The 26,720-nt window shown below is 41.8% G+C and overlaps 1 protein-coding gene across 3 annotated transcripts in view; it reads right to left on the minus strand.

The window, feature by feature from the left end:
• The window catches only part of GDPD1 (glycerophosphodiester phosphodiesterase domain containing 1), a 61,211-nt gene that overhangs the window by 32,650 nt on the left and 1,841 nt on the right, over window positions 1–26,720 (minus strand). For all 3 annotated transcript variants that reach the window (XM_015119124.3, XM_077970910.1, XM_015119123.3), the window contains exon 2: window positions 14,746–14,788. In XM_015119124.3, the coding sequence (XP_014974610.1) occupies window positions 14,746–14,788 (43 nt within the window). The remainder of the gene's footprint in view (window positions 1–14,745; window positions 14,789–26,720) is intronic.

The raw sequence follows: 26,720 nt of genomic DNA on the forward strand, positions 1-26,720 counted from the left end.
TTGCCTCCTTTCCATAACCAGTTATCCTTAATTCTTCAACTGAATATAACAGAATACTGAATCTGAAGTTAAGAGATTTGATATTAACTCCTGCTTTGCTGTGAACTTGCATAACTTTGGGCAAATAAATTCTTCTCTCAGGGACTACATTTTCACTTCTATAAAATGAAAGGATTAAATAACAAGACAAGGATGCTTGCTTTTATTTTTATTTATTTTATTTTTTTGAGACAGAGTCTTGCTCTGTTGCCCAGGCTGGAGTGCAATGGCATGATCATGGCTCATTGCATCCTCAAACTCCTGGGCTTAAGTGATCCTCCTGTCTCAGCCTACTGAGTAGCTAGAACTACAAATGGATGCCACTGTGCCCAGCTAATTTTTTACTGGGCTCATGTGATCCTCCTGCTGCAGCCTCCCAAAGTGCTAGGTTTAAAAGTATGAGCCACTGCACCTGGCCACTTTTATTACTTTGATTTAACGTAGTATTGAAAGCTCTAGCAATTAGGCAAGAAAAAATTAATAAAAGCATCCAAATTGGCCAGCCGCAGTGGCTTACACCTGTAATCCCAGCACTTTGGGAGGCCAAGGCGAGCGGATCACCTGAGGTCAGGAGTTTTGAGACTTGCCTGGCCAACAAGGTGAAATCCCATCTCTACTAAAAATACAAAAAAATTGTCCGGGCACGGTGTCTCAGGCCTGTAATCCCAGCACTTTGGGAGGCCAAGGTGGGTGGATCACAAGGTCAAGAGATTGAAACTATCCTGGTCAACATGGTGAAACTTTGTCCCTACTAAAATACAAAAAATTAGCCGGGCGTGGTGGAACACGCCAGTGGTCCCAGCTACTCCGGAGGCTGAGGCAGGAGAATCGCTTGAATCTGGGAGGCAGAGGTTGCAGTGAGCCAAGATCACGCCACTGCACTCCAGCCTGGTGACAGAGCGAGACTCCATCTCAAAAAGAAAAAAAAACCACACACACACACACACACACACACACACACACATTGGCAGGGCACTGTGGCTCAGGCCTGTAGTCCCAGTTAGTCGGGAGGCTGAGGCAGAAGAATCGCTTGAACCCAGGAGGCGGAGGCTGTGGTGAGCCGAGATCATACCACTGCACTCCAGCCTGGGCAACACAGCGAGACTCCATCTCAAAAAACGTAACAAACAAACAGAAAAAAACCCAGCCTCCAAGCTTTCAAAAAGGCAAATTGGAGAAATATCTCCTGTCTTTCTGCTTGGCTGGCCCTGCAATAATTAAACTTTCTTTACTGTAAAACCATTGTCTCAGTGAACTGGTTTTATCTATGCAGAAGAACCCGTTGGGCATTAAGAATCGGTCAACTTGGCCTGGCGCGGTGGCTCAAGCCTGCAATCCCAGCACTTTGGGAGGCCGAGACGGGCGGATCACAAGGTCAGGAGATTGAGACCATCCTGGCTAACACGGTGAAACCCCGTCTCTACAAGAAATACAAAAAAAAAAAAAAAAAAAAAAAAACAGCCGGGCGAGGTGGCGGGTGCCTGTAGTCCCAGTTACTCGGGAGGCTGAGGCAGGAGAATTGCGTGAACCCGGGGGGCGGAGCTTGTAGTGAGCTGAGATCCCGCTACTGCACTCCAGTCTAGGCGACAGAGCGAGACCCCGTCTCAAAAAAAAAAAAAAAAAAAGAATCAGTCAACTTTATATTACGTATATTTTAACATGACAAAACAAAATTTAAAAAATAAACAAAATAAAGACTGGCCAGGCACAGTGGCTCACCCCTCTAATTCAAGCCCTTTGGGAGGCCAAGGCGGGCAGTTCACTTGGGGCCAGGAGTTCAAGACCAGCATGGAAAACGTGGTGAAACCCTATCTCAACCAAAAATACAAAAATTTTTGGGGCTTGGTGGTACATGCCTGTTATCCCAGCTACTCAAAAGGCTGAGGCATGAGAATCGCTTGAGCTCAGGAGGCGGAGATTGAAGTGAGCCAAGATTGCACCACCGCACCCCAGCCTGGGTGACAGAGTGAGACCCTGTCTGGGAAACAACAACAACAACAAAAAAAGACTGTACTCCCAGCTAAGCAAGAGGCTGAGGTGGGAGGATCGTTTGAGGCCAGGAGTTGGAGGCTGTATTGTGCAATAATCATGCCTGTGAATAGCCCCTACACTCCAGCCTGGGCAACATAGTAAGACCCCATCTCTAAAAGAATGAATAAATAAATAAATAAAAGGATTAGTCCAGACCAGATAATCTTGTAAGGTTCCTTTCACCCCTATGTATTTTAGAGACAGCGTATTGCAGTGGTTAAGAGCACAGACACTGGAGCCTAAATTTAAATACTGGCTCTCCCACTTATTCAAGTGAGTTATTTAGCTTCTTTATGTTGCAGTTTCTTATGTATAAATCAGTGATAATAATATTAGCTCTCTACACCTCCTCCCCACCTTACAGTTTACATTTCAAGCCACTCCATGCCGTCTCACTACTTCCTCTGCCTGAAATGTCTTTCTCAGAAACACAATACACAAAATAATAGACAAAAACTTGAAAAGTCACTTCACAGGCCGGGCGCGGTGGCTCACGCCTGTAATCCCAGCACTTTGGGAGGCCGAGACAGGCGGATCTCGAGGTCAGGAGATTGAGACCATCATGGCTAACATGGTGAAACCCCGTCTCTACTAAAAATACAAAAAACTAGCCGGGTGTGGTGGCGGGCGCCTGTAGTCCCAGCTACTTGGGAGGCTGAGGCAGGAGAATGGCGAGAACCCAGGAGGCGGAGCTTGCAGTGAGCCGAGATCGGGCCACCGCACTCCAGCCTGGGCGACTGAGCAAGACTCCGTCTCAAAAAAAAAAAAAAAAAAAAAGAAAAAAAGAAAAGTCACTTCACAAATGAAGATTTCCAAATGTCCAATAAGCATATGAAATAGATATTCAACATCAAAATTCATTAGAGAAATGTATATGAAAACCACAGTGAGGCTGAACATGGTAGCTCATGCCTGTAAACCTAGCACTTTGGGAGGTTGAGGTGAGTGGATCACCTGAGGTCAGGAGTTGAAGACCAGCCTGGCCAACCTGGCAAAATCTCATCTCTACTAAAAAATGTAAAAATTAGCTGGGCATGGTGGTGCCTGCCTGTAATCCCAGCTACTTGGGAGGCTGAGGCAGGAGAATTGCTTGAACCATGGGAGGCAGAGGTCACAGTGAGTCGAGATTGCTCCACTGTACTCCAGCCTGGGCTACAGAGCGAGACCCTGTCTCACACACACACACACAAACACACACACACACACACACACACACGAAAAAAAGAAAAAGAGAGGGAGGGAGGAAGGAAGGAAGGGAAGGAAGGGAAGGAAAAGAAATTAGAACAATGGTTATCTAGGGGCAAGGAGTGAGTATTGCCTGCAAAAGGTAACACTGATGCCCTCCGCGGTGCTAGAAATATTCTAAATCTTTATCTGGGTGGTACAAAGGTGTACCCATATGTTAAAATTCACTGGGTTATAAACTTAAGATTTGAGAGGCTTGTCATGGTGGCTCATGCCTGTAATTCCAGCACTTTGGGTGGCCAAGGCGGGCAGATCACCTGAGGTCAGGAGTTTGAGATTAGCCTGGCCAACATGGCAAAACCACGTCTCTATTAAAAATACAAAAATTAGCCAGGTGTGGTGGTGTGTGCCTGTAATCCCAGCTACTCAGGAGGCTGAGGCAGGAGAATCGCTTAAACCTGGGAGGCAGTGGTTGCAGTGTGCCGAGATCACACCACTGCACTCTAGCCTGGGCAACAGAGCAACACTCTGTCTCAAAAAGTAATAATAATAATAATAAGTTGCAGTGGGCACCAGGAAAAGGCAGTCTCCCAGTAGATATAATAGAAAAAACTGAAACTGGGGATCAGCTTCCTAAGATCTCAGGAGTTGGGCAAGTGGGCTCAAGCATGCACACTAAAGAGGCAAAATGGCGGAGTTTTACTGGTATGTGATCTTCTAGGAGCATTCAACTGGTAAGGGAAGAATGCCTCAAGAGAGCATGCGTACAACTCCAGTAAACACACTGCACATGTGGCCCCTCCCAAGTAGCGGCAGGCTACTGTGCAAGCAGACAGCCCATCCCAAGGGAAGAATCAAGGGAGAAGGGACACAAAACCCCGGAAGTATGCCAAAATATAATACCCTAAGTCAAAGGTCAAACTGGGCACTTGATCTCTCAAGTCACCACTTGGCCCTCTTCCAAATGTACTTTACTTCTTTTCATTCCTGCTCTAAAGCTTTTTAATAACCTTTCACTCTTGCTGTAAAACTCGCCTTGGTCTCTCCTTATGCCTTATGCCCTCAGTCAAATTTTTTCTTCTGCGGCAAGAAATGAGGTTGCTGCAGACCCCTATGGATTCACTGCCACTAATAGAAGGGACTATGTCTATTCCATATTTTCTAATGTTTATGGTGTTGGGCACATTGTAGGTACTCAATATATTTCTAAATGAGGGGAATGGAGCCATGTTATCGTTATCAACATCTATTAATATTTTAAATGTTAATTAATTCTAACTCAGAAGGCACCTAAGTGTTTATCAATCATGATCCAAATCCATAGTATGTAATATGTAGTCATTTCAAAGAATAGAATTCACATGGAATAGCATTGTTGGGGTATATCTGAAATTTTTTTTTTTTTTTTTTTTTTTTTTTGAGACGGAGTCTCGGTCTGTCGCCCAGGCTGGAGTGCAGTGGCCGGATCTCAGCTCACTGCAAGCTCCGCCTCCCGGGTTCACGCCATTCTCCTGCCTCGGCCTCCCAAGTAGCTGGGACTACAGGCGCCCGCCGCCTCGCCCGGCTAGTTTTTTGTATTTTTTTAGTAGAGACGGGGTTTACACTGGGTTAGCCAGGATGGTCTCGATCTCCTGACCTCGTGATCCGCTGGTCTCGGCCTCCCAAAGTGCTGGGATTACAGGCTTGAGCCACCGCGCCTGGCCATCTGAATTTTAAAATAGGTATGATGATAGAGACAGGAGACAGCCAAGGATCCCTGGTGGAACCCCACCTTCAAGCCTAAAACAGCCTGGTGGCTGAAAGACTGAACTGTTGGTCCAGGACAAAACTGCAGCCCAGAGGGAGAACTGCCCCTGTTTGCTCACATTTTTTTTTTTTTTGGGGGGGGATTGAGTTTCGTTCTTGTTGCCCAGGCTGGAATGCAATGGCACAGTCTCGGCTCACCACAACCTCCACCTCCTGGGTTCAAGCGATTTTCCTGCCTCAACCTCTCAAGTAGTTGGGATTACAGGCGCCCCACTATGCCCACCTAATTTTTGTATTTTTGGTAGAGACAGGGTTTTACCACGTAGGCCAGGCTTGTCTCAAACTCCTGACCTCGGGTGATCCACCTTCTTTGGCCTCCCAAAATGCTGGGATTACAGACAAGAGCTACCGCGCCCGGCCTGCCCACCTTTTCCTAACTAATTTTTTTTTTTTTTTTTTTCTTGTAGACAGAGTCTCACTCTGTCACCTGGCCTGAAGTGCAGTGGCACGATCTTGGGTCAATGCAACTTCTGCCTTCCGGGTTCAAGCAGTTCCCACACCTCAGCCTCTCAAGTAGCTGAGATTACAGGTGCCTGCCACCACGCCTGGCTAATTTTTGTATTTTGAGTACAGAAGGGGTTTCACCATGTTGCCCAAGCTGGTCTCAAACTCCTGACCTCAGGTGATCCGCTTCCCAAAGTGCTGGGATCACAGGTGTGAGCCACCATGCCCAGCCTCTCGACGGATTCTTTCTGAATAATGCCCACATGTGCGCTGCAGGGAGGGGGTGGAGCATTCGTCCCTCGTGCAGGGGTGAGGAGCCTCTTCAGCTCTTCAGCTCACGTGTGGTGACCTGGTGATCAGTCTATGAGGTGGGAGCCTGTTAGCAGGACTCCTTTTTTTTTGCTGAGAGCTTTCTTTTAATAAATTCCTGCTCTCCTCATCTTTGAATGTGTCTGTGTGCCTAATCTTTCCTGGTTGTGTGACAAGAACCTGGTTTTAGCTGAACTAAGGAGCAAAAACTTCTGCATCAATCATGATTCTACTGATGTAAAATAAAGTTTTGTTAAAAAAGTTTATGTGTAAATTTTTTAAATAATAAAAGATATAAGGCCAAATCATGACAGGGGTTACCTCTTATAAGTGAGATGAGTCAGAATGGGAGTAAGAAAGTGAGCAGGCCAATTTTTTACTTCACATAGATTATTTGAGTTGTTTGAATTTTTAGAATATAAAATTTTATAATGGAAAAACAAATATACTGCCATTAAGAATATATCTCTTAGCCAGGAATGGTGGCTCACACCTGTAATTCCAGCACTTTGGGAGGCCAAGGCAGGTCAATCACCTGAGGTCAGTAGTTCAAGGCCAGCCTGGCCAACATGGGAAAACCCAGTCTCTACTAAAAATACAAAAATTAGTTGGATGTGGTGGCACACGCCTGTAATCCCAGCTACTCGGCAGGCTGAGGCAGAAGAATCTCATGAACCCAGGAGGCGGAGGTTGCAGTGAGCCAAGATCACGCCACTGCACTCTAGCCTGGGTGACAGAGCAAGATTCTGTCTCAAAAACAAAAAAACGAACAAACAAACCCAGAATATATTATCTCTTATCTACAAGATAATATTCTTGACATCAATTTATTCAACATCAACAATAAATTACAGCAGGAATTTAATCTAATAAACACTGAGCATTCTTTTATTTTTATCTTTTGAGACAGAGTTTTGTTCTTGTTGCCCAGGCTAGAGACCAGTGGCACAATCTCGGCTCACTCAACCTCTGTCTCCCAGGTTCAAGCGATTCTCCTGTCTCAGCCTCCCGAGTAGCTGGGATTACAGGCACCTGCCACCACGCCCAGCTAATTTTTGTATTTTTAGTAGAGATGAAGTTTCACCATGTGGCCAGGGTGGTCTCGAACTCCTGAACTCAGGTGATCCGTCTGCCTCGGCCTCCCAAAGTGCTGGGATTACAGGCATGAGCCACAGCACCCAACTGAGCTAGTGTATTTAAAAGGATGCTCAGAGGCCAGGCACAGTGGCTAATGCCTGTAATCCCAGCACTTTGGGAGGCCAAGGCAGCAGATCACCTGAGGTCATGAGTTCGAGACCACCCTGGCTAATATGATGAAACCCCGTTTCTACTAAAAATACAAATAATTAGCCAGGCATAGTGGTGCATGCCTGTAATCTCAGCTACTCGGGAGGCTGAGGCAGGAGAATTGCTTGAACCCGGGAGGCAGAGACTGCAGTGAGCCGAGATTGCACCATTGCACTCCAGCTTGGGCGACAAGAGCGAAACTCTGTCTCAAATAAATAAATAAATAAATAAATACACTAGCTCACATGATTCTTATTTTATCTGTGAATCACCTATGTGGGCTAAATGTATATTTCTGTTTATACTTACAACACATAATATAAAAATATTATAAAGTCATGCACCACTTAACAATGGGCGTATGTTCTGAGAAATGTATGGTCAATTTTGTCATTGTGTGAACATCACAGAGTGCACTTACACAAATCTAGATGGTATTTATACATCTATGTTATAGAGTATAGCCTATTGTTCCGTGGTTACAAATCTGTACAGCACATTACTGTACTGAATACTACAGGCAAATGTAACACAATGTTAAGTACTTGTGAATCTGTCTAAACACAGAAAAGGTACAGTTAAAATATGATATAAAAGATTAAAATGGTACACGTGCATTAGGGTACTTATCATGAATGGAGCTTGCAGGACTGGAAGTTGCTTTTGGTGTCAGTGAGTGAGTGGTGAGTGAATGGAAGGTGTAGGACATTACTAATACAGTACTGTAGACCTTATGAACACTGTATACTTAGGCAACATGAAATATATTTTAAAAATAGACCTGGCACGGTGGCTCATGCCTGTAATCCTAGCACTTTGGGAGGCTGAACCAGGAGGACTGCTTGAGGTCAGGAGTTGGAGACAAGCCTGGGCAACATGGAGAGACCTCATCTTTACGAAAAAATTTAAAAATTAGGGAGGTACAGTGGCACATCCCCATAGTTCTAGTTACTTGAGATGCTGAGGCAGGAGGATTGCTTGAGCCCAGGAGCTCAGAGTTGCAGTGAGCTAGGATCATGCCACTGTACTCCAGCCTAGCAGAGAAAGTGAGACCCTGTCTCTTAAAAATATAATAAAAATTAAAAAAAAAAAAACCTATTTAACTTTAGCTTACTGTAACTTCTTTATAAACTTTTAAATTTTAAAAAACTTTTTGACTCTTTCATAATAACACCTTAAAACACAAACATTTTACAGCTGTACAAACATATTTTCTTTCTTTATATCCTTATTATGCAAGTTTTTTCTATTTAACATTTTTTTAACCTTTTAAAATTTTTTTTTTTTTGAGATGGAGTCTCACTCTGTCACCCAGGCTGGAGTGCAGTGGCACGATCTCAGCTCACTGCAACCTGCGCCCCCCAGGTTCAAGCGATTCTCCTGCCTCAGCCTCCTGAGTAGCTGGGACTACAAGAGCGGTCACCACGCCAACTAATTTTTGTATTTTTTAGTAGAGATAGAGTTTCACCATATTGGACAGGCTGGCCTTGAACTCCTGACGTCGTGATTCGCCCGCCTCAGCCTCCCAAAGTGCTGGGATTACAGGCATGAGGCACCGCACCCGGCCAAAGTGTAAAATTAAAGGTGCAGTTGCTCAGGGCTGTAATCTCAGCATTTTGGGAGGCCAAGGTGGGTGAATCATCTCTACAAAACCCGGTCTCTACAAAAAAATATGAAAAATTAGCTGGGCATGGAGGCATGCACCTGTAGTCCCAGCTATCAGGGAGGCTGAGATGGGAGGGTCGCTTGAGCCGGAGGGGGAAGATTAAAAAAAAAGTGTGTCCTATGCTGGCAATAAAAAAAAAAAACCTGTACATGTTACCTCAGAAATCTTTCTAAGTTTGAAGTTTGTCTCTAGATGAAATACTGGCTATTTTTAGAAATGTTTAGGAATTATTTGAAAAATATTTCCTATGTATGTTTATTGTTATTGACAAACTAATAGATAAAAAAGTTAGAACAATAGTAAGTGTATCTAGGACAACTTGCAAATTATTCTAGTAAAATTACCCCAAATTTGATATGTAAATAGCTAGAACACAGTGAGAAAATAAAATTTTTAAATCACTTTTGCCTTGAAAATTTTTCATGAATAACAGCATGCACCTACTTCCATTGAAATATCAGATATTTTATAGCTGAATTTCTGACAAGCTGTTGACAAATTAAAAAAAATATATACAAAAAAGAAGTTGGAGGCCGGGCGCGGTGGCTCAAGCCTGTAATCCCAGCACTTTGGGAGGCCGAGACGGGCGGATCACGAGGTCAGGAGATCGAGACCATCCTGGCTAACACAGTGAAACCCGTCTCTACTAAAAAATACAAAAAAATAGCCGGGCGAGGTGGTGGGCGCCTGTAGTCCCAGCTACTGGGGAGGCTGAGGCAGGAGAATGGCGCAAACCCGGGAGGCGGAGCTTGCAGTGAGTGAGCTGAGATCCGGCCACTGCACTCCAGCCTGGGCGACAGCGGGAGACTCTGTCTCAAAAAAAAAAAAAAAAAAAAAAAAAGAAGTTGGAAATGCCAAGGTTTCAACATTTCCAGAAAAAGAAATAAAAACTCTAGCTCTAAAACAAAATGTGAAACTCCACAGAAACAATGCATAACAATTAAAATAGGCATCATGTTAAAAGAATTTATCTGAATCTCATTTACTCTTCACAACACTGAGGTTGTATCACTATTCCCATTTCATAGATAGTCATATTAAGTAGATATTCTAAAATATTTATCATGAGAACCAGGTCACTGATTAATTACCTTGACTGTCTGCCAACTTACACTTCTAGCTATTGCTAATACAATTTGCTTCTTTCTCCTTACCATTCCAGCTAATACCATAGGGATCACATTGTCCTACAGGTATTTCCTAAGGCGGCCTGTTTAATAACCTAGTTTTATTAGCCCTTGAGAACCACATCTTACATACTCAAGGGTTTAGTGGCTCTGTGTGTGTGTATGTGTATAGCACAATTTCTTAGTTTTTGCTTCTATGCTTTACTATGAAGGAGGCTCTGTCTCCTTCATCAGTCTTTTGCTAATGTTCTGCTTTATTCCTGAATGTCCCATTCCATATTTCATTCAGTAAGCAACTAGTGAGTGTCTATTTATGTCAGAGCCTGAGCTAGGTATTAAGGATTTTGAAATTAGTAAGAAAAGATTCCTGCTCCTAACAAAATAATAGAAGGCTGGGTGTGGTGGCTCACGCCTGTAATCCTGGCACTTTGGGAGGCTGAGGCAGGCGGATCATGAGGTCAGAAGATCAAGGTCATCCTGGCTAACACGGCGAAACCCTATCTCTACTAAAAGTACAAAACATTAGACGGGCATGGTGGCACGCGCCTGTAGTCCCAGCTACTTCGGAGGCTGAGGCAGGAGAATCACTTGAACCTGGGAGGCAGAGGTTGCAGTGAGCCGAGATCTTGCCACTGCACTCCAGCCTAGGCAACAGAGTGAGACTCCATCTCGGAAAATAAATAAATAAATAAAAGAAATAATAGAAGAGCCATATTCATAACCTAAGGAAGATGGTGTTTGTGAAAGCATTTTATAAACCACATTAAAGGACATTTCATACATTGTTAGACACAATTATTTCTCTTTGTCAGTTTTAATTATTACTTTTTTTTTTTTGAGATGGAGTTTCACTCTTGTTGCCCAGGCTGGAGTGCAATGGTGCAATCTTGGCTCGCTGCAACCTCTGCCTCCTGGGTTCAAGTGATTCTCCTGCCTCAGCCTCCCTAGTAGCTCAGATTACAAGCATGCGCTACCATGCCCAGCTAATTTTGTATTTTTAGTAGAGAAGGGGTTTCTCCACGTTGTGCAGGCTGGTCTCAAACTCCTGGCCTCAGGTGATCCACTTGACTCAGCCTCCCACAGTGCTGGGATTACAGGTGTGAGCCACCATCATGACTGGCCTTTTTTTTTTTTTTTTTTTTTGAGACAGAGTCTCGCTCTGTTACCCAGGCTGTGCCCAGCTAATTTTTTAATTTTTAGTAGAGATGAGGTTTCGCCATGTTGGCCAAGCTGGTCTCGAACTCCTCATCTCAAGTGATCCGCCTGCCTTGGTCCCCCAAAGTGCTGGGATTACAGGTGTGAGCCACTGCACCCAGCTGATCCTACATTTTCAAAATAGCTCCTTCTTGTCTTCAAATGATAGCCCTTTTAGTCTTAATACCTTTTGATTTTCTGGTTAATTTTAATCAGGCTTCCCACACCAACTATTTATATTGTCATTAATATCTCCTCATCTTCACCTCCACTTTGAAATTTATATGCTTTGTGAAATGTGTATTCAAATATGTACATAAATAAGGTCTAAGTTTTAGCTGGTCATTTTATTTTTACTATCTCTCCCTCAACTACCCATCCTATCAAGAATATATCATACTTAAGCATAGTATGTATCTTTTCCTGAGTGTATATTACAACTTTTTAGTATTTTAATATACAGTACCTTAAAAATAGTATGTTTATTTATTTTTTGGAGACAGGGTCTGGCTCTGTCACTCAGGCTGGAGTACAGTGGAGCCATCTCGGGTCACTGCAACCTTTACCTTCCAGGCTCAAGTCATCCTCTCCCACCTCAACCTCTGGAGTAGCTATGACTACAGGCTGCACCATGATGCCCGATTAATTTTTTTTGTACGTTTTCTAGAGACAGGGTTTTACTCTGTTGCCCTGGCTGGTCTTGAACTCGTGACCACCAGTGACCCACCAGCCTTGGCCTCCCAAAGTGCTGAGATTACAGATGTGAGCCACCGCGATGGGCCAAAATAGTATGTTTAAACAGTGTTTTCTTGTTATTCAATGAAACAAGTATGAAAACAAAACAAAACAAAAAAACCTTCTAAGATTCCTAGCAGTTAACAGTAAAATATTTGTAATTTTTTCAAGTATAATAAAAAAAAAGTATGTATTCATAGCAAGGGCACTAATGTGTAACACACACACACAAACCACCACCACTAATAACGAAAAACTCAAAAAAAGGGGTTTTATATAAATTTCTAAGTCAGTTGATAAGCAGCCTTATAAATAAATACATCTAACAAACATTAACAATAACATATGAAAGGTTGGGTGCAGTGGCTGATGCCTGTAAACCCAGCACTTTGGGAGGCCGAAGTGAGCAGATCACTTGAGGTCAGTAGTTCGAGACCAGCCTCGGCAGCATAGCAAAACCTCGTCTCTATTTAAAAAATAAATAAATAAAACTAAAAACTAGCCAGGAGAGGTGGCAGGTGCCTGTAATCCCAGGTACTCGGGAAGCTGAGGCAGAGGAATCATTTGAACCTAGGAGGTAGAGATTGCAGTGAGCTGAGATTGCGCCATTGCACTCCAGCCTCCAGCAACACTCTGTCTCAAACAAACAAACAACAAACAACAACAAAAGTAGCATGTGAAAGAGGTGTTCCCTTCTTCTGAAGTACTAGAAAAATCTCCAAAAAAATTTTTTTAAGTTATAGAAAGCTTCCACATGATACAGAAGGCTGTGGTACTTTTCAGTAGTTACTATTTGAACAAAACTATATAAAAACTGTTGAAGATGAAAAATATGTTGTATTTTGCAAGTAAAAACCATTTAAATTAGATATCCTTTAAATATCAAAAAAAATGTTAAGAGGATCAAAATTTTCAAAGGTTAGAAAAAACTGTGATTTTTTTCAAATGCATCATCCTTTAAAATAATTTATTCTATAACCCAGTGTTTTAATTTCATAAATAATGGTGGTTGGTAAAAATTTAGCAAAAAATATGGAGGAAAACATAAAATAATGTGCCTTAAGTGTGAAGAATGCTAAAATCACTCAAAGTTATGAGTAGTTTTTTTCTCAAGTTATACGTATCACCTACCTCATGGGCAACAAATGATATATGATAGTGTGTGTATATGTTGTAGAATTTGTACACACAAAATTATATATCTAGGCTGGGGTGGCTCAAGCCTGTAATTCCAGCACTTTGGGAGGCCGAGACGGGCGGATCACGAGGTCAGGAGATCGAGACCATCCTGGCTAACACAGTGAAACCCCGTCTCTACTAAAAATACAAAAAACTAGCTGGGCGAGGTGGCGGGCACCTGTAGTCCCAGCTACTCGGGAGGCTGAGGCAGGAGAATGGCGTAAACCCAGGAGGCGGAGCTTGCAGCGAGCTGAGATCTGGCCACTGCACTCCAGCCTGGGCGACAGAGCGAGACTCTGTCTCAAAAAAAAAAAAAAAAAAAATTATACATCTATATTTAGTTATGGCTAGCTAGCCAGATATGTAATCTAAGTAGAGAAAATAAATAAAGTATTTAAATTAAAATAGTCCATTTCATGGTCTGTGATAGGAGGAAAAATTTTACTTTTTTTTTTAAGACAGAGTCTCACTCTATTGCCCAGGCTGGAGTGCAGCAGTGCAATCTCCGCTCAGTGCAACCTCTGCCTCTCGGATTCAAGCAATTCTCATGCCCCAGACTCCCAAGTAGCTGGGATTACAGGCATGCACCACCATGCCCAGCTAATTTTTGTATTTTTAGTAGAGACAGGGTTTCGCCATGTTGGCCAGGCTGATCTCGAACTCCGGACTTCAGGTGATTCACCTGCCTCGCCTTGGCCTCCCAAAGTGTTGAGATTACAGGTGTGAGCCACCATGCCCGGCCAAAATTTTACATTTTTGTAAGAGGCTCTTGAGATCATAAACAAAAGGCATCATAGTATAGAACAGGAAGAGTAAGAGATGACAAATACAAGGAAGATAGGATTTAGGTGAAACTAGAACATGAAAAAACAATAGCTTTGTATCTAATAACAATAAGAAAAATAATCTCTAAGGTGTCTTTGAACGACGAGAAGCAGAACAAAAAGTGAAGTCAAATTTTCCAAATTTCTTAGTCCCAATTATATACATTAAAATGGCTCCACAATTATATAAGAAAATATTTATCTTACTAAATATGGATCTTACTAATTATGGATCGGTAATGTCTTTCATTGGGTTTAACTTTTCACATTCTCTGCTTTATTTTTCAGGGAAAACAGTGTTCTCACGATTACCACAGACTGATGATAACCATTGACTCTAAGACAAAGAACGAGGTATTAATTAGTTTTCATTCCTGTTTCTCCTGCTGCTTCTCTGTGAGTTGCTCTAAAAGACACTTATATGAAATAATTTATAAATAGGAATTTTAAAAATGTATTTTATTTGGTAAAAAAGATCAACACTCATGAGGCTTCCAAGAAGAAACCAGATTGCAGGTTCAGTTCTGTACAAAAATTACTGGGTACAAAGACACATAATCCTATTCATAAATAGCAGCCACTGTAACAGTTGTTTCATTTTCTCTTTCTCTCCAAGACTAATTAGCATTATACACAGAACATTCCTTGTTACAAATGTCTTATTTCAGCTTTGTAACTATAGTATCTTTTGATTACCCTAAACTCCCATCTGCTTTTTCAGTAATACAGAAGCCAAACACTCTTTGCAACACTTCTGACCAACTAATTTAAAAAAAAAAAAAATTTAACAAAATAGAAACAACTATCACAAACTGATGCCACACTTACACTATCCTCACTTTGTGAATCATCATCACTTTAAAGAAAGCCTGCAAACTGTAAAAGAAAAGAGTACTTTTTACCTTTTTTACATACTTACTGCTGAAAGGCTGCCATTGTATTCTCCAAATTTTCTCCAGCACCTGTGAAAATTTGAACTTTACTTATTTTGAACATTTTAATTTTCCTGAAGTTATTTTTAATAAGATACACCTAATGAATCCTGACTTTTTTATCTTTTTTTTTGAGACAGAGTCTCGCTCTGTCACCCAGACTGGATGCAGCGGCACCATCTCAGCTCACTGCAAGCTCCGCCTCCCAGGTTCACGCCATTCTCCTGCCTCAGCCTCCCAAACAGCTGGGACTACAGGCGCCCACCACCACGCCAGGCTAATTTTTTTGGTATTTTTAGTGAAGACGGGGTTTCACCGTGTTAGCCAGGATGGTCTCAATCTCCTGACCTCGTGATCCGCCCGTCTCGGCCTCCCAAAGTGTACAAGTGTTTTAAAGAGTGTAATGGTACAGGTTCAGTATTCCTTATCCAAAATGCTTGGGCCCGGAAGTGTTTTGTAGTTCTGACTTCTTTAGATTTTGGAATATTTGCATATATATAAAATGAGAGATTTTGGGGATAGGACCCAAGTCTAAACAAAATTTATTTCGTTTTCATATACTCCTCATACAGATAGATTGAAAGTAATTTTACACAATATTTTAAATAATTTTATGCATGAAACAGAGTTTGTGTACACTGAACCATCAGAAAGCAAAGGAGCCACTCTCTTAGTCATTCATGAGCACAATCTGTGGTTGTTTGGCATCACCATCATTCTTGACTGAATTTATAGGCTACCAATAAGCATTTTCTTACACTTACTCATACATAAATACGTAACAGTAAAAAATATGAAATACCACTAATGCAATGAAAAAATAATATGTTCAGGGTAACTAAGTAACATAGTAGCATCATCAGAATACCTATATCAGTTGTTAAAAACAGCAACAAAAAAGGCAGGTGTTCAGTCTCCACCTGTCTCATTGTTTTGTTTTGTTTTTTTCTGGAGACAGATCATCACTCTGTTGCTCAGGCTGAAGTGCAGTGGCATGATCTGGGCTCACTGCAACCTCCACCTCAAAGGTTCAAGTGATTCTTGTGCCCTAGCATTCTAAGTAGCTGGGATTACAAGTGTGCGCCACCACACCTGGCTAATTTTTATACTTTTAGTAGAGATGGGGTTTTGCCATGATGGCCAGGCTGGTCTTGAACTCCTGGCCTCAAGTGATCCGCCCACCTCGGCCTCCTAAAGTGCTGGGATTATGGGTGTGAGCCACTGCATCCAGTCTCACTGTGTTTTGATTAAAAAATTACCATACACTGTATTTTTTTTCAAGTGAGAAGAAACATCAGAAGCAGCTGAAGGACCAGGAAGTGGGTCCTCTAGGGGTGAGGGGGCATTCTGCTAGATGGCTTTTTAAAATGTTTTCTCCAGAGTCATGTGCCTTACTAACAAGTTTTTGTCTTAAAAGTCTCTTTGATTTTATAAACAAACAGGATTTATTGTCCTGTTATGAATGCACCCTGCTCTAGCCCTTCAATAAGCTCATCATGTATTTTCATCACGTTGTCTATGGGCACTTTTTCTGCCATGTTAACATCATCTTCATTGTTATAATGTCTATTATCATAATAACCTTGATTCAGAACCATTTCGGCTATTTCATCATTGGTCAATTAATGAACAACTAGAACCTCATGATCAATGTTAAAAACTTCTTTGATATCCACTTCTTTCTGTTTACTGACAAATTCTGAAGGCAATTTTTTGTATATGTAAAGAGGTCAGACATCATTTTTTTCTCACTTTGTCGACATATGGAATCCTTAAAAGTCACCAACTTGTTCATTATCATCACTAAACATAGTCAAAGGCCAGAGTTGTGCCAAGCATGCACAAATTTGTCTTTATTCACTGATTTCCAAGCACTGGCAACAGTATACAAGACATTCTTCATGCTAAACTCCTTTTGAAAACTTTCTGGCAGGACATGGTGGCTCATGCCTATAATCCTAGCACTTTGGGAAGCTGAGGTAGAAAGATCGCTTGAGCCCAGGAGTTTGAGACCAGCCCGGGCAACACAGCAAAAATAATTTTAAATAATTTTATGCATGAAACAAAGTTTGTGTTCCCTGAACCATCAGAAAGCAAAGGAGTCACTATGTTAGTCATCCATGGGGACAATTTGCAGTTGTCTTAATTTTAAATAAAAAAACTTAAAAAAGAAAAAATATTTCACACTCACACCTCTGTTCATTACTGCTAGCACAAGCAAATGTTTTTATATTTACTCTCATTGATCCAAGCATAGCCTGCTCACATGGAATTAATAAAGTCATGTTTAGGGGAAAGTACATGGCATAAACATTATATTTGATGAGAAAGACAGCTGGTGGATTAGCAGAACAGTTGTCAAGGAGTAACAAAATCTTGCAGTTGTCATCCAGTCCAACTTCCCAGCAGTGAGCATGAGCCGCTGGTACAAAATGTTTGTGAAACCAATCAGAAAAGATGTCCCTGGTGATCCGTGCATGCCTTTTTGGTAGCATAACGGACTGGTAAGAAATTCACTCCTTGAAGACAGTGAGGAAGGAAGCTTTTGCCTACCACAGCAAGTTTACACTTATGCATTCCTGCTGCATCAGCATATCCTAACACAGTTATTCTGTCATTGGCATCCTTAATTTGCATCTCATCAGCAACAGTCAGTGTCTTTCTGGAGCAATAATCCAAAAGAGTGTTGTTTCATCAGGATTATAGACTTGTTCTTGTGTCAGATTTTCAACAGCAATGACCCTGGCAAACTTGTCAATAAATTTCTTTGCTGCTTCATGACCAGCGGATGCTAATCACCATTAGTCTTTAAAAATGTAATGCCATGTCTTCTCTTAAATTTCTGCAACTGGGCCAGGCATGGTGGCTCACACCTGTAATCCCAGCACTTTGGCAGACTAAGGCAGGCGGATCACCTGAGGTTGGGAGTTCAAGACCAGCCTGACGAACATGGAGAAACCCCGTCTCTACTAAAAATACAAAATTAGCCAGGCATGGTGGCGCATGCCGGTAATCCCAGCTACTCGGGAGGCTAAGGCAGGAGAATTGCTTGAACCCGGGAGGTGGAGGTTGCAGTGAGCCAAGATCGTGCCATTGCACTCCAGCCTGGGCAACAAGAGTGAAATTCCGTCTAAAAAAAAAAAATTCTGCAACTGGCCTGTTCAATATTCACAGTTCCCGTCATTTTAACTTCATCGCTTGAGATCTTCATTTTAGCTTTATGCAGTGTTTTTCTATTTTTAATTAACTTCTGTTCATCACTTCCACTTTATATATACTACTTCTGATATATATAAAACTTCAACAGTTTATCCTTCTTTTTCTTCAGGTCATATATAGTGGTCATTCTAATACCATATTCCTCTGTAAGGTATTTCATACTTACACCACTGTTCAGTTTCTATAACACCTTGACTTTCCGTGCTATAGATAAACATAAATGTTACTTCTTTTTCTTATCACTATGACCCATAGGGGTATCTGTGGGCCTTTTTGATATTTTCAACGTCTTTATACCAAAGAGCAGAGAATAATCAAGCAAGCAAGCAAGCAAACAAACAAACAAAAACACACACTGAACAATGCATATAGGTCTTCGCACCATGTAGGGCATCGTGGGGAATCTGCTGTTGGTGTGACCAGTCAGAACATGTGCCATTTTATTACCCTTTGTGGGCATGCTTGCATAAGGAAATCTGGGCATACTCAGAAAAGATATATTGTAACTGAAGGGAGCTGGAAGGGTCTTTTTTTCCTTGGGGATGCTGAATAAGTTGTGTGTTACTTCGTTTTGTTTTGACTGCAACCTGTCACATGAGGTCAGGTGTGGAATTTGTTATATATATATTTTTCTTTTTTAAAACTTTATGGCTGGGTGTGGTGGCTCATGCCTGTAATTGCAGCACTTTGGGAGGCCGAGGTGGGCAGATAACCTGAGGTCAGGAGTTCGAGACCAACCTAGCCAATATGATGAAATCCCCATCTCTACTAAAAATACAAAAATTAGGCCAGGCACAGTGGCTCACGCCTGTAATTCCAGCACTTTGGGAGGCCGAGGCAGGTGGATCACCTGGGGTCAGGAGTTCGAGACCAGTCTGGCCAACATGAGGAAACCTCATCTCTACTAAAAATACAAAAATTAGCCAGGTATGGTGGCTGGTGCCCGTAATTCCAGCTACTCGGGAGGTTGAGGCAGGGAGAATGGCTCGAACCGGGGAGGCAGAGGTTGCAGTGAGCCAAGATTGAGCCATTGCACTCCAGCCTGGGCGACAGAGCGAGACTCTGTGTCAAAAAAAAAAAAAAAAAAAATTTAGCCAGGCGTGATGGCGGGCATCTGTAATCTCAGCTACTCAGGAGGCTGAGGCAGGAGAATCACTTGAACCCAGGAGGTAGAGTTTGCAGTGAGCTGAAATTGCACCACTGCACTCCAGCCTGGGCAACAGAGCGAAACTCTGTCTCAAAATAGTAATAATAATAATAATAATAATGGTGAAAAATATTTTTTTTTTCCTCAAATTATTTTTTACCAGGAATTTTCTACTTGTGGAGTTATGTCTGTGCTCAAAAAGTTTCAGATTTTGGAGCATTTCAGGTTTTCAGATTAGGGAAGCTTAATCTGTATTTTGAATTTTTTTTTACCTGCAACAGTAGAAATCAGAAATCAAAACACAGCCACAGCAACACAGGAGGGTTCGAACAGAACCTAAACTGATTTTTTTTTTTTTCCCTGAGACAGGGTCTCACACTGTCTCCCAGGCTGGAGTTCAGTGGCATGGTCAGAGCTCACTGTAGCCTCAAACTCCTAGCTCAAGCAATCCTCCGGTCTCAGCCTCCCAAGTAGCTAGGACTACAGGCACATGCCACCACGGTCAGCTAATTTTCTTTTTAGAGGCAGGGTCTTACTATGTTGCCCAGGCTGGTCTCAAACTCCTGGACTCAAGCAATCCTCCTGCCTCAGTTTCGCAGTGCTGGGATTATAGGCATGAGCCACTGTGCCTGGCTAGCCTAACCATGATTTTTAAGCTATAATATGTGCTTATTTGTCAAAGGAAAAACAGAAGAGGATTTGGTACACATACATCTCCTCAGACAGAGTTAAACAGTCTCTCCTCTGTATCCCCGTAGTCTCTTATGCATAGCTCTACTAAGGCATTTATCATATTATGGCATAAATTATTTACCTGTTTCTCTCCTCCCATTCCCATGAATTGCTTAAAAGAAGTGACTGTCTTTTAATCACCTTGACTGAAGGCAGTATACTGTAGTGGTTAAGGGTGAGACTCTGGAGTTTTAGGATGCTTGGTCTCCAATCTGTTTAATAATTGTGCGACCTCAGGAAAACTACCTAAGAAACTTTCATAGAATTGGTATAATCAAATGAGTTAATATTTAAACTGCTGTATGTTATCATTTTTTTTTTTTTTTTTTTTTTGAGATGGAGTCTTTCTCTGTCGCCCAGGCTAAAGTGCAGTGGCGCAATCTCGGCTCACTGCAACCTCCGCCTCCTGGGTTCAAGCAATTCTCCTGCCTCAGCCTCCTGAGTAGCTGAAACTACAGGTGTGTGCCACCACACCAGGCTAATTCTTTTGTGTTTTTTTTTTGTTTGTTTGTTTTTGTTTTTTTTTTTGAGACGGAGTCTTGCTCTGTCACCCAGGCTGGAGTGCGAAGGTCGGATTTCAGCTCACTGCAAGCTCCGCCTCCTGGGTTCATGCCATTCTCCTGCCTCAGCCTCCCGAGTAGCTGAGACTACAGGCGCCTGCCACCGCGCCCGGCTAGGTTTTTTTGTATTTTTTAGTAGAGACGGGGTTTCACTGTGTTAGCCAGGATGGTCTCGATCTCCTGACCTCATGATCCGCCCATCTCGGCCTCCCAAAGTGCTGGGATTACAGGCTTGAGCCACCGCGCCTGGCCTCTTTTGTATTTTTAGTAGAGATAGGGTTTCACTGTGTAGGCCAGGCTGATCTCAAACTCCTGAGCTCAAGTAATCCTCCCGCCTCGGCCTCCCAAAGTGCTGTGATTACAGGCGTGAGCCAATATGCCCAGCCATTCAATTCTAAAATGATAGCTTTTCATTTTTTAACATCTCTGAAGTTAAGATGTATTTTACAATTAGTGCTGTATAATGAACAGTTTAATTGGCAAGCTTTTCTCTCTTTTTTTAAATCAACTTTTATACGGGTCTCTTTCTTAACGGTATGTAAAAATTGTTTACTTTATAACCAATGGCATTAGATTCAATGAAATACTATAGTAAACATTCTGTGAAAGTAAAGGATTATTGCTATTATTAGTATATTATTACTATTGCCATTATCATAGTAACTGGTAAAGAATAGGTACTTGGTAAATGTCCATTAACTGCAATAATAAATAATATTGTAATTTTTAGAAAAGGACACAGATTTTGATGTGAACATATTGAATTACAAAAAATTGTCTAATAGTATATACTATGTAAAAAGAGTTAACTAACTTTATGCATGCTACCCAATTTTTTTTTTTTTTTTTTTTTAGACGGGATCTTGCTCTGTTGCTCAGGCTGGAGTGCAGTGGCACAATCTCAGCTCACTCCACCTCCCAGGTTCAAGTGATTCTCCTGCCTTAGCCTCCCAAGTAGCCAGGACTATAAGCACATGCCACCATGCCCAGATAATTTTTATATTGTTAGTAGAGACGGGGTTTTGACACGTTGGCCAGGCTGGTCTCAAACTCCTGACCTCAGGTGATCCTCGGCCTCCCAAAGTGCTGGGATTACAGGTGTGTGCCACCATCCCCAGCCTAAAATGTTTTAAAACTAAAACATTTCAGTATTACCAAATAATTTATGAAATATACAGAAAAATACTTTGGAAATAATTTTCCATACACTTTGGAAAAACAGCCAATTTCTTCTTAATAGAAAGAGACAATTCAATAAACTCTCAATAAAAAGAGGGTTTAAGGTACTGCTCAGGGTGGGCATGGTGGTTCATGCCTGTAATCCCAACACTTTGGGAGGCTGAGGTGGGTGGATCACCTGAGGTCAGGAGTTCAAGACCAGCCTGGCCAACATGGTGAAACCCTGTCTCTAGTAAAAATACAAAAAAAAAAAAAAAAAAAAAAAAAAAAAATAGCCAGGTATGGTGGCAGACACCTGTAATACCAGCTACTCAGGAGGCTGAGACAGAGAATCGATTGAACCCAGGAAGTGGAAGTTGCAGTGAGCTGAGGTTGCGCCACAGCACTCCAGCCTGGGCAACAAGATCAAAACTCCGTCTCACACACACACACACACACACACACACACACAAAAAAAGGTACCGCTCAAAGTACCTAAAGGACTTAAGTATTAGCATTAAAATGTTTTATATACAATACCATCTGAACATATCTGTATTAAATGCTGCTTCTTTTATATTGTTAGATTGTATTTTTATGATGACCTAATTAATCAACAGAAATACAAGATATGCAGAAACAAATATATTAGCTTTAATATGCTAAAAGTTTATCACTTTAGCAGAGGGAAGATACCGATGTAAAAAAAAAACTACTAGTTTGATTTTAGGTTCACTTGGTTACTAGAGTTAATGCATGATAGAAAACAGATGCAGTAAATGTGAAGGTTATAGGTTTTTTTTTAAGTCCCCTTTCAAGGTTAGATGACCCTTTATTGGATGAGGCTAGTTGGCCCTTGTTTTGATCAAAAACTACGGAAATACATTATATTCAGATAATATTAAAAAACAAAGTACCATAGAATATTTCTAAAAAAGACAAGAGTGCTAAAGGAGTTACCAGTAAGTTAAGTTAAACTACTGACCACTTGTACCAAAAAGCAAAGAAATTAAAAGAACACAAAAGCCAGCTTGAAGGACCTTTCACTGGACAAATCTGGGACAGTGCTAGCATCAAAATAATGATAGTGAGCAGATTTTTAAGTCAGTGAATAAGAAATTCTGAATCCAGGCTGGACACGGTGGCTCATGCCTGTAATCCCAGCACTTTGAGAGGCTGAGGCTGGTGGATCATCTGAGGTCAGGAGTTCCAGACCAGCCTGGCCAACATGGTGAAACCCCATCTTTACTAAAAGTACAAAAATTAGCCGGGCATGGTGGTAGGTACCTGTAGTCTCAGCTACTTGGGAGGTAGAGGCAGGAGAATCGCTTGAACCCTAGAGGCAGAAGTTGCTGTGAGCTGAGATCGTACCACTGCACTCCAGCCTGGGAGACAAAGCAAGACTTCATCTCAAAAAAAATAAAATAAAATAAAATAAATTCTGAATCCATTTTAATAAATGGATTGATAATTTGTTAAGGAGTTGGGTATTTGTATAGTTAGTTTTAAAGTATCTCCCTCCAAAAATTGGCCGAGCACAATGGCTCATGCCTGTAATCCCAGCACTTTGGGAGGCTGTGGTGGGTGGCGTCTTATTAATTATGAGCCTTTTCTCTTATTAATTATAAAGAGAAAAAGTAACCTCACAGTGGAAAAGCTTGGCAGACACCACCTCATCAAGCGATCAAAGTCAACTTCATTAGTTCCTTCGGGCTGATTTCTGCATCCTTTTAACTACCGTGCTTTGAAAATAGGCCAGGTGTGGTGGCTCATGCCTGTAATCCTAGCACTGTGGGAGGTGAGGCAGACTAATTGCCTGAGCTCAGGAGATCGATACTAGCCTGGGCAACATGGCAAAACCCCATCTCTACTAAAAATACAAAAAAAAAAAAAAAATTAGCTGGGCGTGGTGGCACCACCTGTAATCCCAGCTATTCAGGAGGCTGAGGCACAAGGATTGCTTGAACCTGGGAGGCAGAGGTTGCAGTGAGCCGAGATCATACTATTGGACTCCAACCTGGGCAACACAGCAAGACTCTGTTTCCAAAAAAAAGAAAGAAAGAAAGAAAGAAAGAAAATAATAAACACACTGTATGTTAAAATAACATTTTTATGAAAAGCAACTGTTTTTCAAAATAAAATAATACATGAAAAGAGTGGTATTGTTTTATATTTTTGCAAATCTCTTTAATATCTGGCTTAATAGAAAGCAGCAAGATTCTCATATCTGCTTCATATATACCCATCGTCACACAGATATGTATTTGGAAATGAAAGAGTCTTCTTTGATATGGCATCGAAATTCACTAAGTGGTAATTTGTTTGTTTACTTTAGAGACAGGGTCTTGCTGTCCCCCAGGCTGAAGTTCAGTGGCTATTCACAGGCACGATCATAGCAACAACCTCAAATTCCTGGGCTCAAGTGATCCTCCTGCCTCAGCCTCTCAAATAGCCGAGACTACAGGTAGGCACCACCACACCCGGCTCAACAAGTGGTAGTTTCTTAAAAGTTCATTGCAATGTGGAATCTGAACCATATGAGTAATCACTTCATACTCTATTATGTGAAAATCCATTGGCCCATCTTGAACTTTGAATGATCTTTCACCCATGCATGATTTTATAATAGCACGCATAGGTCATTTGGAAACTATTGATTCACTGAATCATACTGGTCTTCTAAATGTTGACACAGTATGCAATATTTTAAAAATCACATTTGTTAACATCCGAGTTCATTAGGAAAATCTTTCAGAATTAAATGATGTCAAGCTCATCATGATGGCAGTGATTGCATCACTGCACTCTAGCCTGGGTGACAGAGTGAGGACTTGTCTCAAAAAAAAAAAAAAAAAAAAAAAAAGGGGAGAGAGAAAGACCCATCTGTCCATGTGTAATTCAACCCCTCGGAGTGCCCTGATAGAGTCTCGCACTGTCTCTCAGGCTGGAGTGCAGTAGTGCGATCTCGGGTCACTGCAACCTCTGCCTCCCAGGTTCAAGTGATTCTCCTGCCTCAGTCTCTTGAATAGCTGGGATTACAGGCATGTGTTTTTGCAGTAGACCAATTCAGGTGCATGTACTTTATACACATAACATGATTAATGTTTCAATGGTCATATATCTAATTTACAAGAAATAGCACTGTTTCCTTACTTATGGGGAAAAATAAGTAAATATCAGGTATTTGCTGTTATGGCAATAGAGAATAAGCCCAAATACTAGTAATTTGCACAGAGAGACCAGTGATTGCTATTATTCGTGTCCAAGACAAAAATTAAAGGCAATCAAGGGAGTGACTCCTTCCTAGTTACATTGTCTCTTTTTTGTTTTGTTTTGTGTGTGTTTTTTGTTTTTTTTTTTTTTTTTGAGACGGAGTCTCGCTTTGTCACCCAGGCTAGAGTGCAGTGGCCGGATCTCAGCTCACTGCAAGCTCCGCCTCCCAGGTTCACGTTTTTTTTTTTTTTTGAGACGGAGTCTCGCTCTGTCGCCCAGGCTGGAGTGCAGTGGCGCGATCCTGGCTCACTGCAAGTTCCGCCACCTCCCGGGTTCAAGCCATTCTCCTGCCTCAGCCTCCCTAGAAGCTGGGACTACAGGCGCCCGCCACCACACCTGGCTAATTTTTTTGTATTTTTAGTAGAGACAGAGTTTCACCGTGTTCACCAGGATGGTCTTGATCTCCTGACCTCGTGATCCGCCCACCTCGGCCTCCCAAAGTGCTGGGATTACAGGCTTGAGCCACCGCGCCCGGCCTACATTGTCTCTTATTTGCCAGAGAGGTAGATCTTGAATTACAAAGTGCTTTATCTCCTCATCACTCTGGATTCAACTGTAGTATTGAGTGTACATATTCAACAAAAGCCTATGACGCACTGACATGGGAACTTACCACAGTGCTTGTAGGACCATTATATAGGTAAAACAGATTTTGAGTCTGCAGATATTTAATAAGATTATCACAAAAAGTTCCATTACATCTTTAAATATATAAATACTGATACCACATTTACAAATAATGAATGGACATTTTTATATAAGAGGTAATATTGAAATGACCTAACATCTAGGAAGAAAATAGTTTAAAAGTATCTTCAACAGTAAACAAAAATTTGAGATCTAGCTTATCCTGGCTTTTATACTTGCTGTGATGAACTAGCACACAGTCTTTAATGCCTATGGAGTGTTGGCTTTTTTCACCTGCAGAGTGTTACAAAATTTCAAAGATGTGACCTGTATTTCTTCTAAAATAAAATTTTGATCATTCACAATGACAGTTTAGAGAGCTTTTAAGGATCTGGTTTTGTTTCGTTTTGGAGTTTTTAGTAAGCATACATTTTGCAAATCAGTAAACACAACACACAAAAAAGTAATGTGTACTGCCTATCCCCAGAATAGAACTACTATCATTGAAAATTGCTTCTGGCCGGGCGCGGTGTCTCACACCTGTAATCCCAGAACTTTGGGAGGCCAAGGCGGGTGGATCACCTGAGGTCAGGAGTTTGAGACCAGCCTGGCCAACATGGTGAAACCTCGTCTCTACTAAAAATACAAAAAAATAGCTGTGCGTAGTGGCAGGAGCCTGTAATTACAGCTACTCAGGAGGCTGAGGCAGGAGAATCGCTTGAACCTAGGAGGCGGAGGCTGCAGTGATCCAAGATGGCGCCACTGCACTGCAGCCTGGGCGACAACTCTGTCTTTTTTTTTTTTTTTTTTTTTTAAAGTGCCCAGCACTGTGGCTCACACCTGTAATCCCAGCACTTTCGGAGGCCGAGGCGGGCGGATCACGAGATCAGGAGATGGAGACCATCCTGGCTAACACGGTGAAACCCCGTCTCTACTAAAAATACAAAAAAATTAGCTGGGAGTGGTGGCGGGCGGGCGCCTGTAGTCCCAGCTACTCAGGAGGCTGAGGCGGGAGAATGGCGTGAACCCGGGAGGAGGAGCTTGCAGTGAGCCGAGATCGCGCCACTGTACTCCAGCCTGGGCGACAGAGCGAGACTCCGTCTCAAAAAAAAAAAAAAAAGAAAAAGAAAAAAAGAAAAAAGAAAAGAAAATTGCTTCTGTGACAACAACTTGAATACTAAAAGTTGGTCCCTGGTTCCAATGGTTGAAGGCACCTTAATAGTTAAATGTCATCATACAGTTTAAC

The sequence above is a fragment of the Macaca mulatta genome, chromosome 16 (assembly GCF_049350105.2).
Source record: "Macaca mulatta isolate MMU2019108-1 chromosome 16, T2T-MMU8v2.0, whole genome shotgun sequence".
Lineage (NCBI taxonomy): Eukaryota > Metazoa > Chordata > Mammalia > Primates > Cercopithecidae > Macaca > Macaca mulatta.